We start from the raw sequence: 16071 nt of genomic DNA on the forward strand, positions 1-16071 counted from the left end.
ACCTATTTCATACACAAGAAAAAAATCACGATTTTTGCAATCTTTATACAAAATTGTTGGAAAATGAAGGCAAATATAAATGCATCCACCCGCAAGAAAAAATAACGCTTACGAAAATGATGCGCGTACAACGCGGATTGCGTGCCCGTCCAATGATACAATATTTATACACGGCTTGTAATTTACTAACGTTTACTCTGATTGGTTCTCATTATCTAATGTGATGTAAAGTCATTGTACCAATGTCCCAGCAAACACAAAACGTTTTCGACATCATTCGCAAAAGGTTATAAAAGGTTGTCAGAAAACGTTTAAATGTCGGGCTATATAAAGGGTATATTAAGAGTATAAAACGTTTACATAACCTTAAAAAACATTTTTGATAATCTACTGCTCAGCAAACAAAAATGTTTTACAGAAAACGTTTAAATGTCGGGTTATATAAAGGGTATAAAACGTTTTAACAACATTCTTGAAAACTTGATACAAAACATACTAAACAAAATGTTTTTTGGGGATTGAAAAAATATTTTGCGAAAAATGTTTGCCCAAAATATTTTCAATAACGTTTTAAAAACGTTTTCATGACCTTTATATAACCCGACATTTAAATGTTATTAAAAGGTTTTGAAAAATACATTTTAAGAACATTTCTGTGTTTGCTGGGTTAAAATATTTTTACATAATGTTATTTAAGTATTGACACAATATTTGGTAAAAATGTTTGTAAAAATAGTTTACAATAACAGTTTTTGAAAACCTTTAAAAATATTGTTGTAGTGTGTTTTCATACAAAACGTTTTAAAACGTTATCATGACCTTTATATAACCCGACATTTTAATATTATTAAAAAGTAAAGATTAATAGTGCACATTACACAATATCGTGCTGTTTAATTTCAGCAATCATGTTGTTACACATGACAATTATATCTGTTGAAAAGAAACATATCGGGTTTGTATCGGGTTCTAGATAATTGTGAATCTCTTCATCATCGGTATAGTAAAGATTAATAGTATACATTACATACCATGTTTTTCAATTAGAACAAACATTTTGTTACACATTAAAACAATTAAAATATATGTTTGAGTTCAAAAAATATATTCTGCTTCCTCCTTACCACCTCTATGCACTTACTCATTTTCATCTGTTAAAATATCATAAATATCACAAAGAAAGTGGCATGGAATAGTACACGTTTCCAACTGACAAAAGGCACCCCGTGAATGTGTGCCAAATATTGCTCCCCCCTTCGGCTTGCCAAAAATGGCTTGCCCCCCCCCCCTCTTTCGGCTCGCCGAATATTTCTTGCCCCCTCCCCAAAAAAAAAATTTTACCCTCCCACCAGGGCTCATAATTACTGCAATTTTAGAGCTCCTTTTGCTAGCATGTCTTGAGTACATATATGTAAGCTGGAGCCTAACTTGCCTTCGCAGGAATCTAAACTCACCATTGTATAACCTACTTCTAATTCTATTTACAACGATTTACACGCAAAAAAATATTGTTGATTTACACTGCAAATTACGATGACATTGTACTATTTCTAGTTCTGGACCTGGATCACTATTTGCCAAAAAAACATTTGAGGCATCACATCGCGAAAAGAGCTATCGAAGTTTCTTTTGAATGTTTCCCTGCCGTCATTTCATCAAGTCATTAAGTCCATGAGTCGTTAACAGTTCAGTATGTATCCTTCTTGTCAGCTCGCATCAATTGAATTTCCAGGCTGATATGCTGTTATATTTTTTTTTAACACATATGCATGCAAGAAACACACAACATCACCTGCAAGGGACACAACTCACAGTGCATGTATTTTTGTCCACAAACTGCAATAAACTGCAATGTTCGTGCTGTCGAATTTTGCACTGAGGTAGTTCACACTTCACACGCCGGTTTGGTTGCTAAACGTACACTTTTTGAACTTAAATCGGCCCCTGGCTTTACCATGTTTACTAGACTGCTAATAAAAGAATCGTTGTACAAAGATTTTACGTCCTGGTGTGGGGTTATCGCAATATTGGTATGTAAAACATCAAAGTTTTCACTCGCTCGCTGTGCGTCAAGTTCACCATGTCAACAACAACCAGCTGACCTGAGCTAAATCGATGGCTCAATCCCATGATGCAAAGCACGCAGTCAACGGGACTTTATGTCTACCTGTAGACTTTTATTCGAAAATCATGAAATGTTACTTGAAACACGCCGAATTTCGCTCAAATATTTCAGATTATGATTTATATATGTACAACCATTGAGTACATGTAAAAAAACAGACTTTGAGCTAGTTTGACCGAAATTGAGGGCGTTCTGTGCGCGATATCTCTCATTACCCCTTTAATTGTCAGCTAAAATATTTTTACAATTGATTTTATGGTGCTTCCCTCGCTATTGTATTGTACAGGGCAAATGTACAAGGACTAAAACACCACTAAACACGTCAAATACTTGGACCCCCAAAAGGATTTTCCCAAAGATAACACTATACTTAACCATATCCCCGATACAACAAACTTGAAAGTAAATACCTGGTGCAAGTGTAGTACTTGCGTAGCCACATGTAGACGATGTCTCGTCACTACCATCCAAACAATCTAGTACGCCATTACACATATCTATAGTATAGATGCAGCCCCCATTGGCACATTGAAATTCAATACTTGGATCGCAAACACAACCAACCTCATCACTGTTGTCTCCACAGTCATTAAGTTGGTCACATCTCCAGTATTCCGGTATACATGATCCATTAGCACACATGTATTCATCTTCATTACACACAACTGCATGTAAATAGGAGAACACACTCTAAAATAAAACCATCCGTTTACTGTTCAAAGCTAGTTACTGAAATATGTGTATTAGCAGGTATACAGGAAATGAAGTGAAATACCGGTTATTTGTCATCAGAGCTCTGATCCAGTGGTTTATTTACTTTAGGTGAGTCTCAGCCATGATATTATAATTATGCTAATCAACGGTTTCAGAGTCTAGGGAATTTAAGTACTAGGGGCTGTGACTACCCTGGGACAAGTTTGGATCTTATTTTGAAAAGTTAAATTGATGGTGACGTCGCGTTTAATAGTACAAATTAGAGAGTTTGAGAAAAAAAGCGCAGTGATTTATAGTGCGCTACGCACAGGCACACCTAAACCAAAAGCCAAAATATAACTTATTTAAAACGTTTTTAAAACGTTTTTGTGTTTGGTGGGGTCACGAGGTTGAGTCAGAAATGAGTTATTTCAACCCTTAACCCCCATCTCCATCCACCCACTAGTAGTGTAAAATGTTTGAGTTCAAAAAAAGATAATAATTTAGATTTCAAATCCGAAGTCAATAGAACAATTACGGTAGCTACTCGAGAAATGCTGCCAATACTCCCAAACTGGTGGCTTGTATCTAACCCTAACACCAGTAAAAACCACAAAATACCACGATGAAAAATTCTGCGCATGCATGCATCCCAGGATCTGCGATGACGCAATCACCCTAAGTGTGATATGCTCACGGAATTGCTGGCCGAGCAGCAATAACCCGTCCGGCTACCGGTCCGCGATTGTGTGCTTGGCATGCGTGGGGTCAAAGGTTCGAGTCCCGGGGTGCCAAGTTAAAAATTCTTCTTCTTCTTGAAAAATTCCGATCTTCTTTGACTTCCGATATCAAAAAGCATGGGTCAGTGTTACGGTTTAATGTTAAAAAAGACGTGTTTTTAGCTTTTAGCTATAATTGATAGTTTTACATACCGATACATACAGTGCCATCTCCGCTATACCCACTATTGCATTCACACGAGAAGGAACCAATGGTATTGGTACATGTTGCATTGTCATGACAGTTGTGTTCACCATCTGTACACTCATTTACATCTGTTAAAATATCATAAATAAACTTGAAATGTATATAGTTTCACCAAGGAAGTGGGATGAAATAGTTCGAACCATCTAGAAATCCCGGGGGATCACTCACATATCAAAGTGGTATGCATGCTCGTTATGGCGTTATTAGGCGTAAAAACTAAAATGGACCCCTAAATGGCGTAAATTCTATAACAAACCCGCTGAAGTTGAAAAATATACCCTAAACGTCTAAACTTTACCTAAAAAGCACCCTTTTTTCTAAAAACGTCGACGCCGCCACAAGGCCAAAAATCAACCCTTTTTCGACGTTTTTGGGGACGAGCATGCGTACCACTTTGGTATGCGAGTGACCCCCCCCCGGGCTAGAAATGGTTGGAAATGAAACAAATTCGTGAATACCAAGATATTGGGTCCGTAGTAGCTGCTAGATGATTGTGAATTTCCTAGCATCGGCATAGTAAAGATTAATTATACATAATAGCAAACACACGATTTAAAAGGTTTAAATGTTGGGTTATATAAAGGCTACAGAAATGTCTTAATAATATTTATGTAAGATTTTTAAAAAACTGATGAAAAATATAAGAACGCTTAAAAAACGTATTTATGATCTTTATTTAACCCGACATTTAAATGTTATAAAAACATTTTGAATAAAAGTTCTAAGAACATTTTTTGTTTCCTGGATAGTCCACATTACATAATGTAATGTTGTCTTATTTGAGCAAACTCTTTATTACATATGACAATTAAAATAAACTCCTCAACAAAAGTTTGGAAAGTTTTTTCAAACATCTGTATCTCCAATTATTTGTGACATATTCATATTGTGTTGCATATCACTGGATAGCTACAATACTCCCCTTTACAATGACACCCCATTTGAAAATTTTTTTGCGGCTGAGTACACGTCTTATGAATGTAGTGGGGTCTCAAACAGAATTTGCCAAATTGACCAATATTCTGCGTTCAAACAACGCTAGCCACTAAGCTCAATAGCGGGTGGAAAAACCACAGGCAGCCACAATAGTCAGGCACCTTCTCCTGGTGCTGCTCACCGACCTGGTTACACGTTACTGTGGGATGGCATTCCATTCTTCACCAAGGATTCGTCGCAGGTCATTCAATGTGGTTGCATATGGGCTTCTCTGGCACGCACAGCACGATCAAGCTGGTCTCATAAGTGTTCAATCGGGTTGAGGTCTGGCCCCCGGGTCTGGCCTGATGGCAGGCCATTTTGACTCTACTCCAATATTCTGTAGGTAGTCGTTGACTACCGGGGCTATGTGGGGCGAGCGGTGTCATTATGGAGTATTGCATTAGGTCTCAGAGTGTGAAGTTATGGAATTGTAGCTTGCAGAGAATAATGGTCAATTTGGCAAATTCTTTTTGAGACCCACTACATTCACAAGGCGTGTCCTCAGCCGTGAAAAATGTTATTGTATTGTAGCTGTCCATTGATATGCAACACGATATGAATATGTCACAAATAATTTAAGATACAGATGCTTGAAAAAACTTTCCAAACTTTTGTTGAGGAGTTTATATGTTTGAGTTTAATAAAAACAAAATATTCTGTATCCTCCTTACCACCTCTCTGCAGTAATTTACATATGTTAATATATCACAAATAAATTTAAAATCTAGGTATTGGGTTCGTATTGGCTGCCAGATGATTGTAAATCTCTTCATCGTCGACATAGTAAAGATTAATAGTATTTAAATTTATGTTTAATTTGAAAACACATTTTGTTACACACATATTTTTGAGTTAAAAATATATTCTACCTTACCACCTCAGGTAAAAATTGAAATAATTAAGATTTCGAATCAAAATAATAGAACAATTTACTATACCAGAAATGGTGTCAATATTGTCAATTAATCTATATAGGTCAAATAAACTTGATGTTCAAAAAAGAAGTGTTTAGATACAATTTATAGTTTTACATACCGATACATATAGAACCATCTCCGCTATACCCTCTATTACATGCACATGAGAAGGAACCCATGGTATTTGTACATGTTGCATCGTCATGACAGTTGTGTTCGCCATCTGTGCACTCATTTACATCTGTTCAAATATCATGAACAAACTTGCATTGTAGTTTAGTTTCACCAAGGAAGTGCGATGGAATAGTATACTTTTCTAAACTTAATTTTCAACCATCTTGAAATGATTTGAAAAGTAACAAATTTGGGATTTCGTATTCGCTGATAGATGATTGTGAATCACCTCACATGTCGGCATAGTCACGATTAATAGTGCACATTACATAATATCGTGCTGTTTAATTTGAGCAAACATTTTGTTACACATGACAATCAAAATATATGTTTAAGTTCATAAAACATTCTATATCTTTGTTACCACCTTAAAGATGGTGCCTGATTGACAGCCTCATCCCCCCATTTTGTCCTAGAGATTTTGGCAGCAGAAGAAAGCTTATTTTTTACTCATAATTTTTAGGCGAATTTTGAGGCCCAAATTATATTCCGTTTAGATATTACGAATGAAAAGGTGATAGCTAATATCAAAACGACTAGTGTAATTTACCTAAAAACTTAGGAATTGGCTTATTTTGGTACAGGCCTCAATGTGAGGACAAAACACAATACGAACAAATCTTACCACCTACCTTTAACGTCAATATTAAAATAATTTAGATTTCGAATCTAGGAAATCTAGCATACCTATCTATAATATGGTGCCAATGTTTTCTATCAGTTTGGTTCAAATAAACTGGTGACTTATATTTAATGTTCAAAATAGAGGTATTTCTAGCTATAATTTAATAGTTTTACATACCGATACATGTAGTACCATCTCCGATATACCCTCTATTGCATGCACATGAGAAGGAACCCATGGTATTGGTACATGTTGCATCGTCATAACAGTTGTGTTCCCCATTTGTACACTCATTTATATCTGTTTAAATATCATAAATAGTGAAAGATTAATAGTATACATTACATAATTTTTAATTTGACCAAACATTTTGTTAACATGACAATTAAAAAAATGTTTGACTTAAAAATATATATTCTATACCCTCTTTACCACAAGTCAAAATTAAAATAATTTAAACTTCGAATCGAAATAATAGAACATTTAGCTATTCGAGAAATTGTGGCAATACTGTCAAATAATCTGGGTCAAATTAATAGGTGGCTTATATTCAATGTTCAAAAAGACGTGATTTTACATACCAATACATTCAGTACCATCTCCGCTATACCCGCTATTGCATGCACATGAGAAGGAACCCATGGTATTGGTACATGCTGCATCGTCATGACAGTTGTGTTCGCCATCTGTGCACTCATTTACATCTGTTAAAATATCATAAACAAACTTGAAATGTACTTTAGTTTCACAAAGGAAGTGCGATAGAAATTATAGTACACTTTTTTAAACTTAACTTCTAACAATCTTGAAATATTTGAAAAGTAACAAATTCGGGGGTTCGTACTAGCTGATAGATAATTGTGATAGTTAAAGTTAAGAGGATAATATTGAGGTAAAATATATACAGAAATTGACATAGTCATTTATCTTTTTAGAAGTAAGGGTGGCCCTGAAAAGGGTCGGTGAGAAATACTGCTGGCAAGTGAGACTGATTTATATCTGTGACACTCATTTATATATGTGACACTCATTTATATATGTGACACTCATTTATATATGTGACACTCATTTATATCTGTGACACTCATTTATATATGTGACACTCATTTATATGTGACACTCATTGATATCTGTGACACTCATTTATATCTGTCACACTCATTTATATATGTGACACTCATTTATATATGTGACACTCATTTATATATGTGACACTCATTTATATATGTGACACTCATTTATATCTGCGACACTCATTTATATATGTGACATTCATTTATATATGTGACACTCATTTATATCTGTGACACTCATTTATATATGTGACACTAATTTATATATGTGACACTCATTTATATATGTGACACTCATTTATATGTGACACTCATTTATATCTGTGACACTCATTTATATATGTGACACTCATTTATATATGTGACACTCATTTATATCTGTGACACTCATTTATATATGTGACACTCATTGATATCTGTGACACTCATTTATATCTGTGACACTCATTTATATGTGACACTCATTTATATATGTGACACTCATTTATATATGTGACACTCATTTATACATGTGACACTCATTTATATCTGTGACACTCATTTATATGTGACACTCATTGATATCTGTGACACTCATTGATATCTGTGACACTCATTTATATATGTGACACTCATTTATATATGTGACACTCATTTATATATGTGACACTCATTTATATCTGTGACACTCATTTATATATGTAACACTCATTTATATATGTGACACTCATTTATATATGTGACACTCATTTATATATGTGACACTCATTTATATATGTGACACTCATTTATATATGTGACACTCATTTATATGTGACACTCATTTATATCATAAATAAACTTGAAACTTCATCAAGGAACTTCCAACCATATTGAAATGATTGAAAATAAATAAATTCGTGAATATAAAGGTATTGGGTTCGCATTGGCTGCTATTTGATTTTGAATCTCTTCATCATCGGGATAGAAAAAATTAATAGTGTACATTACATAACATGATGTTGTTTAATTAACAATAGAACGATAAATATTCGAGAAAATTGTGCCAATATTTTCAATCTTGGTTCAAATAAGCTGATGGATTATATTTAATGTTCAAAATAGAAGTGTTAGCTACAATTTATAGTTTTACATACCAAAACATGCAGTACCATCTCCGACATATCCAATATTACATGCACATGAGAAGGAACCCATGGTATTGGTACATGTTGCATCACCATGACAGTTGTGTTCACCATTTGTACACTCATTTATATCTGTTAAAATGTCATAAATAAACTTGAAACTTAGTTTATTTCACCAAGGAATCTTGAAATGGTTGAAAAGAAACAAATTCGTGAATGCCAAGGTATTGGGTTCGTATTGGCTGCTAGTTGATTGTGAAACTCTTCATCGATGGCATTAGTAAAGATTGATAGTATACAAATATTACATGCCTATGAGTGTGATAGTACAAAATATATCATGAGGTCAAATTTTGAATTTACGCCTCGTGAAATAGATCAGTCAAAATTTTACCAAATGATATACTTTACTATTACACGAATATTGTTTTATATCATGATATCGCATGGTTTCTTTTCATGCCATGTGATAGTAAAAACTATCACATGGCAAAAGTCACTGTAATCATGATATAATACACATTATATAAGATCAAGTTGTTTAAGTTGAACAAAGATTTTGTTACACATAACAATTAAACTATATGTTTGAGTTCAAAAAATATATTACACATCCTGCTTACCACCTAGTCAAAAATAAAATAATTTAGATTTCGAATCAAAACAATAGAACAATTAACTATTCGAGAAATGGTGCCAATACTGTCACATAATTTGGGTGAAATAAACTGGTGGCTTATATTTAATGTTCAAAAAAGAAGTGTGTTTACATACCGCTACATACAGTACCATCACCGCTATGCCCTCTATTGCATTCACATGAGAAGGAACCCATGGTATTGGTACATGTTGCATCGTCATGACAGTTGTGTTCGCCACCTGTGCACTCATTCACATCTGTTAAAATATGACAAATACATTTGAGATGTAGTTTAGTGCCACCAAAGAAGTGGCATAGTACACTTTCAAACATAACTTCCAACCATCTTGAAATGAAAAGAAACAATTCCACAGCAGACACAAAACGTTTTCGACATCATTCGCAAAAGGTTAGAAAAGGTTGTCAGACAATTTAAATGTCGGGGTATATAAAGGGTATAAAACGTTTTCATAACATTCAAAAACATTTTTGAGAACTCACTGCCAAAATTGTAACATATTGTTATTTAAGTGTTGACAGAATATTTGGCAAAAAATGTTAACAGGAAACAGTTTTCAATCACATTTAAAAAAATTAAAATGTTTTTGTAGTGTGTTTTCACAAAACGTTTTAAAACGTTATATAACCCGACATATAATGATATTAAAACGTTTTAACCAAAACCTAAAACCCGAAATATAACCTGTTTAACATGTTTTTAAAACGTTTTGTGCTTGCTGGGTCGTAAATACCAAGATATAAGCTTAGTATTAGCTGCTGGATTATTGTGAATCCCCTCATGTCGGCATAGTAACAATTAATAGTGAACAAATATGTTCTATATCATATCCTCTTTACTACCTAAGGATGGTGTCTGATTAACAACCCCACCTTTTCCCCACCTAAATTGATTCACCTGTTGGCTGGGAAATGATGAAAGAAACATTTTGCCGTTTACATAATCTTAATCGGACGTTTCATTCCAGAGATCTGGCCTTTCGAGTGTCACGGTTTTATATAGGGCTGCTAGAACGTGTTTAAAAGTTTAAGTCCAAAAAGGAATATTAACAGAAAGTGCAATTTTAAGGTACTTTTTCTTAATGTATTTATTAACTAGCGTTATCTGGAACATTATATTTGCTTATAACAACATGAAATAAGATCATCCTGAAAAATTAAACGATTTCGTTGACATACAACACCAAATATAAGACCTCGAAACCCATGGTTTGTTTGGTGGAACCTCAAGTATGATTATAAATGGCTGCCATGGAAAATATCTCCATAGAGGAGCTGAACAATAAGTGCGTTATTTCAAATGAATAGCGGCAGTCTTAAAGATTGTTCAATTTTTTTTAAAGTTAAGCACAAAAGGTTATATTTCATCATGACATAAGTTTGGTAACTAAAACACTACCAATTTTGAGAACTTTGCTCCAACTCAAAGATTATCTTTACTACATTGAGCAATATACTGTGTGTGCATGGAAGCCATGATGGATAGCATATGAAATGGACATAGTAGTTAGAAGTGCATAATTTCAGATGGGTTTCGGCATTCTTTAATTTCTTAACATCCTGTACATTTTGTCTTTAAAAATAGTTAAATTTTATGAGTATGCAAGTTCGCTTGTCTGAATCACTCCAAATTCGGAGATAATTGCGTTTCAAGACCTGATGCACAGAATGGCGTCACTTCAACCTGTTGTAGTTCTCATCTCATTAAATTTTTCTTTAAAAAAGCTGATCTCTTAATAAAAGAAGGTCTTCTCTGTTTACTGACCAATCAGGAAAGAGTTTGGTTAATGTTTTCTGGTGTAATCAGGAATTTCTTGAAACAGTCTTTTTTAGGCCTAAATCGGGCCAATGCAAGTACTGCATACCGTGGGACTTCATGTATTGATTTTTTTTTGCATTGAGAATACATGGGTGAATGTACACAACAGTAAATGGGAAACTGTTCTAGTACTACATGTATTGACAGTGGTCATCCCTACTATAATCCGTTTAGATATTATGAACGAAAAAACGATAGCATCATACCACACATACTATGAGCAATTACTTCTAATTATTACCTGAAAACTTAGGAATTTGATTATTTTGTTTGATATAGGATCATTTTGGTACAGGCCTCAATGTGAGGTACAAAACACAATTCATTCAAACCACATTTAAGTCAATATTAAAATAATTTAGATTTCGAATCTAGACAATCTAGAACAATTACCTATGCAATGGTGCCAATATTTTCAATTAGTTAAACTGGTAGCTTATATTTAATGTTCAACATAGAAGTATTTGTAGCTATAATTTACAGTTTACACATACCGATACATACAGTGCCATCTCCGCTATACCCTCTATTGCATGCACATGAGAAAGAACCCACGGTGTTGGGAATTTCCAAGATCACATTTGGCTATTAATATTTGGGGATTTCCCACTGCTTGGTATATAAGAAAAGGTAAACATAATTCTTCACAGTTTATAGTGTTGATCTGGGCTAGCTAGCTAATATGCTTCAAAACCGCAATGTCAAACTAATGTCAGAATCGGCATCCTTGTACTCGACATATCCGAAAAAGTGTCTTTGTGCATGATGATAGGTGCTCTGGTTCAAAACTTAAATTTTCAAAATGGTGGCGGCGGCTATTTTGCATTTTGGCCTATAGCGAAAAAATCAATGCTTATTATCTGCTATATAGCTAATAAACGATCTTATTACCCGTTATGTTTTGACTAAGGAAGTTTGAATACTACTACTCCCAATCCAGAAAACTACAGCACAGAACTAAATCTTAATCCTTATATGAAAGACGAATTTTAATATTTGCTAAAATTTTTGAAAAAAGGGCCATGCCGATATCATGCGTTTAGGGGCGTTTTTCGTATGCTGTGACAATCAACCCAAAAAATCTTTTTGATAACCAATTATCAAAAATAACATATAATACTAAAATTAGGAGCTAACTCTTAGCCTATACGCAGGATTTTGCCTACTGTTCCAAGTCTTTGAATTTTGCGACTACAAACACAGAATTGCACATGCCATGTCCATGTTTCATTTGGCAAACCAAGATAATGTTGTTGTTTTTATTAGTGCTATATTTTTCTGGAATCAAGGGTAGTACTACCTGATACGACCCCGGGGGAGGCACTTAACACAAATGACCATACGGGTATGTTCCCCCGGAAAGACCCCCCCCCCTTTTTCGGATTTCACAGCTCCGAAAGACCCTTTAAATTTGACCAAAATAGAGCTCCGAAAGACCCTTGGATACGACAACATTACGACAATGATGTTTTAATTTATTGAACACTTAGGAACATTTTGCTCTCATGAAGTCCCAGTAAAAATTACTTACCCAAAATTAACACTTCAACAATATATGTTTTTCCAGGAGTAAGTCCAGTTATTATTACATATCGGTCTTCTGGTGCAACTGTAATCGTGTTCTGCCATTCCTCAGAGCCTTCCTCCTTATATTGGATAATAAAACCCAAAATGTCGTCGTTGTGATTCTCCGGCCACGGCCAGAATATGATGGTAGATTCAGTATTGGCTGTTAACATCAACCTAGATAACAGACCCATTTCTGTGCAAGAAAGAAAAATCAAAGAAGAACAATACGAAGAAGAGGAGGAAGAAGAAGAAGAACAGTTTTGCCCATTTGGCTAAAAATAGGCATTTTTCATCATATGGTTTGTATTTTGACGTACATTCATATCATTAAATCTGATGTAAATTTATAATTTCTTATCATTAAATTGTAATACTTTTATTTCAAATATTTCGTGTTTCTCGAGCAATAAGTGATATGCATATAAGCCAAACAATTTTAAGGCACCAGTTGGGTTCACCCCTGTATATCCTAAATAAAGACAAATATGTCAAAATTAAAACAAGCAGCTAATACCTGAACTCTTTAGCTCCGATTCAAGACCTTTATTAAAATCTGTTGAGAATTAAAGAAACTGTGATCTAAAACCTACTGAAGAGACAAAATCAAAAGTTGCACTTTTGTGTTCTAATCGATGAAAACATGGCGCTAGTCAATGGAAGCACAACGCTAGTTCCATTGTTCACGAACGCTTTGTGTACGAATCAATAGCGCATGCAATGGAGGAAAATTTTAAATTGGCACCTTCCTTGGGGTTTTGGATCGTCGTGTCTTTATTTCTTGAACAATTTTAACGAATGAGGTCTTAAATTCGAGCTAAATAATGCAGTTATTGGCTGCTGGTTCCAATTATGACATATCTGTCTTTGTTTAGGATATACAGGGGGTAAACATAACTGGTATCTTAATTTTTTTGGCTTACTGTATATCGTTGACCTATTACATACACGAGAAAAAATCACGATTTTTGCTATCTTTATACAAAATTGTCACTAAAAATGTTGGAAAATGCTGGCAAATATAAATGCGCAAGAAAAATTAATGCGTCCGAAAACACTGCGCGTACAACGCGGAGTGCGCGCCCGTCCAATGACACAATATGTATACACGGCTTGTAATTTACTAAGGTTTGGTCCGATTGGTTCTCATTATCTAGGAGTGTATAAAATATAAATATTGCACATACCTGGCATCGGGACTGTTGTTGGGTACTTTGTCGTAGTAGTCGCTTTTGTCGTAGTCGGTATTTCTGTTGTGAAAAGTTAAAGAGCAATCAGTGTTCAAGCTCACCCAAAAGTCTTAGAACTGCTAATATGTTGTTTTGTTTCACTTGTATGAACTATACTTTTACTGTTTTTACAACCTATTAAAAGGGTTTCGTCAGATTATCCAGGTATTAAACATTGGTAACATCAATTTACATAAAAAGGTATTTTAACTCAAACATCTCAGTTCACGTCACTTTTCATAAATGACAAAATGAAAAATAGTAAAATGAAAAGATCAGAGTACTATAGTATTTAGATAAACTTTAACAACATTAGAGTCTTTGTCCAAAATGTCTTAAATTCGTTATGAGGCCAAAAATGACATACATCTTTCAATTTCCAGGTCATTTAGTCGTATTGAATTATAGGTTAATAACGCGTAAAACTTGTTGGGAGTGGAAATGTACAAAATAATGCACGCATACTGATATGTTGATACAACTAATGCACGAGCCCCGTAGGGGATGGACGCTTCAACATCTCAATACAATTGATTCTTATTTTGTAAACTTTCTCCAGCAACAAGGGATACGCATACGTTAATACCTATTTCATACACAAGAAAAAAAATCACGATTTTTGCAATCTTTATACAAAATTGTTGGAAAATGAAGGCAAATATAAATGCATCCACCCGCAAGAAAAAATAACGCTTCCGGAAATGATGCGTACAACGCGGATTGCGTGCCCGTCCAATGATACAATATTTATACACGGCTTGTAATTTACTAACGTTTACTCTGATTGGTTCTCATTATCTAATGTGATTTAAAGTCATTGTACTAATGTGTTAATAATAACTGCTGTGGTGGGGGCACGAGGTTGAGGCCCACATGAGTCATTGCAACCCTTAACCCCCATCCCCATCCGCCCACTAGTGTAAAATGTTTGAGTTCAAAAAAAGATAATCATTTAGATTTCAAATCCGAAGTCAATAGAACAATTACAGTAGCTATTCGAGAAGTGCTGCCAATACTCCCAAACTGGTGGCTTGTATCTAACCCTAACACCAGTAAAATATTTAATGTTAAAAAAGACGTGTTTTTAGCTTTTAGCTATAATTGACAGCTTTACATACCGATACATACAGTGCCATCTCCGCTATACCCACTATTGCATTCACAAGAGAAGGAACCCATGGTATTAGTACATGTTGCATCGTCATGACAGTTGTGTTCACCATCTGTACACTCATTTACATCTGTTAAAATATAAACTTGAAATGTATATAGTTTCACCAAGGAAGTGGGATGAAATAGTTCGAACCATCTAGAAATCCCGGGGGGATCACTCACATATCAAAGTGGTATGCATGCTCGTCCCAGCACCTCAAAAATGGACCCTAAATGGCGTAATCAGTGTGGAAAAATGTCACCCCTTATTGGCGTAAGGCTCTGTAAATCTTACCCCTAAAATATGGCGTTATTAGGCGTAAAAACTAAAATGGACCCCTAAATGGCGTAAATTCTATAACAAACTCGCTGAAGTTGAAAAATATACCCTAAACGTCTAAACTTTACCTGAAAAGCACCCTTTTTCTAAAAACGTCGACGCCGCCACAAGGCCAAAAATCAACCCTTTTTCGACGTTTTTGGGGACAAGCATGCGTACCACTTTGGTATGCGAGTGACCCCCGGGTTAGAAATGGTTGGAAATGAAACAAATTCGTGAATACCAAGATATTGGGTCCGTAGTAGCTGCTAGATGATTGTGAATCTCCTAGCATCGGCATAGTAAAGATTAATTATACATAATAGCAAACACACGATTTAAAAGGTTTATGTGCCCGGTTGGAAAGATTTCCAAAAGGCCGGCTAAAAATGGTTGCCTCCTCTCGGCCTGCCAAAATTCGCTTGCCCCACCCCCTCTCGATCTGCCAAAAATCTTTGTCCTCCTCCACCCTTCGCATATGCTAAATTTGTTGGATCCCAATTTACAACTAACAATCAATGGCCGGTATGGCCTATATATATTGCTATATAACGCAACGAGCAGAGAATTGAATAGTTTGCGTACTGTTTTCTTTAGCCTTTGTAGACGATTCGTACACTCCTAGAACCGCATAGCCAATCAGAAAAGCC

The 16071-nt window shown here is 34.9% G+C and overlaps 1 protein-coding gene across 1 annotated transcript in view; it reads right to left on the reverse strand.

The window, feature by feature from the left end:
* Positions 1 to 15306, reverse strand: part of LOC140163302 (uncharacterized) — a 28952-nt gene extending 13646 nt beyond the window's left edge. The window contains exons 1-7 of the mRNA XM_072186701.1: positions 15069 to 15306; positions 13909 to 13971; positions 12687 to 12917; positions 6677 to 6799; positions 5819 to 5941; positions 3751 to 3873; positions 2536 to 2790 (exon numbers count right to left, since the gene is read on the reverse strand). Coding sequence (XP_072042802.1) covers positions 2536 to 2790; positions 3751 to 3873; positions 5819 to 5941; positions 6677 to 6799; positions 12687 to 12917; positions 13909 to 13971; positions 15069 to 15129 — 979 coding nt within the window. The 5' untranslated portion in view covers positions 15130 to 15306. The remainder of the gene's footprint in view (positions 1 to 2535; positions 2791 to 3750; positions 3874 to 5818; positions 5942 to 6676; positions 6800 to 12686; positions 12918 to 13908; positions 13972 to 15068) is intronic.
* Positions 15307 to 16071: the final 765 nt, after the last annotated feature.

Source organism: Amphiura filiformis, chromosome 10, assembly GCF_039555335.1.
Source record: "Amphiura filiformis chromosome 10, Afil_fr2py, whole genome shotgun sequence".
Taxonomy (NCBI): domain Eukaryota; kingdom Metazoa; phylum Echinodermata; class Ophiuroidea; order Amphilepidida; family Amphiuridae; genus Amphiura; species Amphiura filiformis.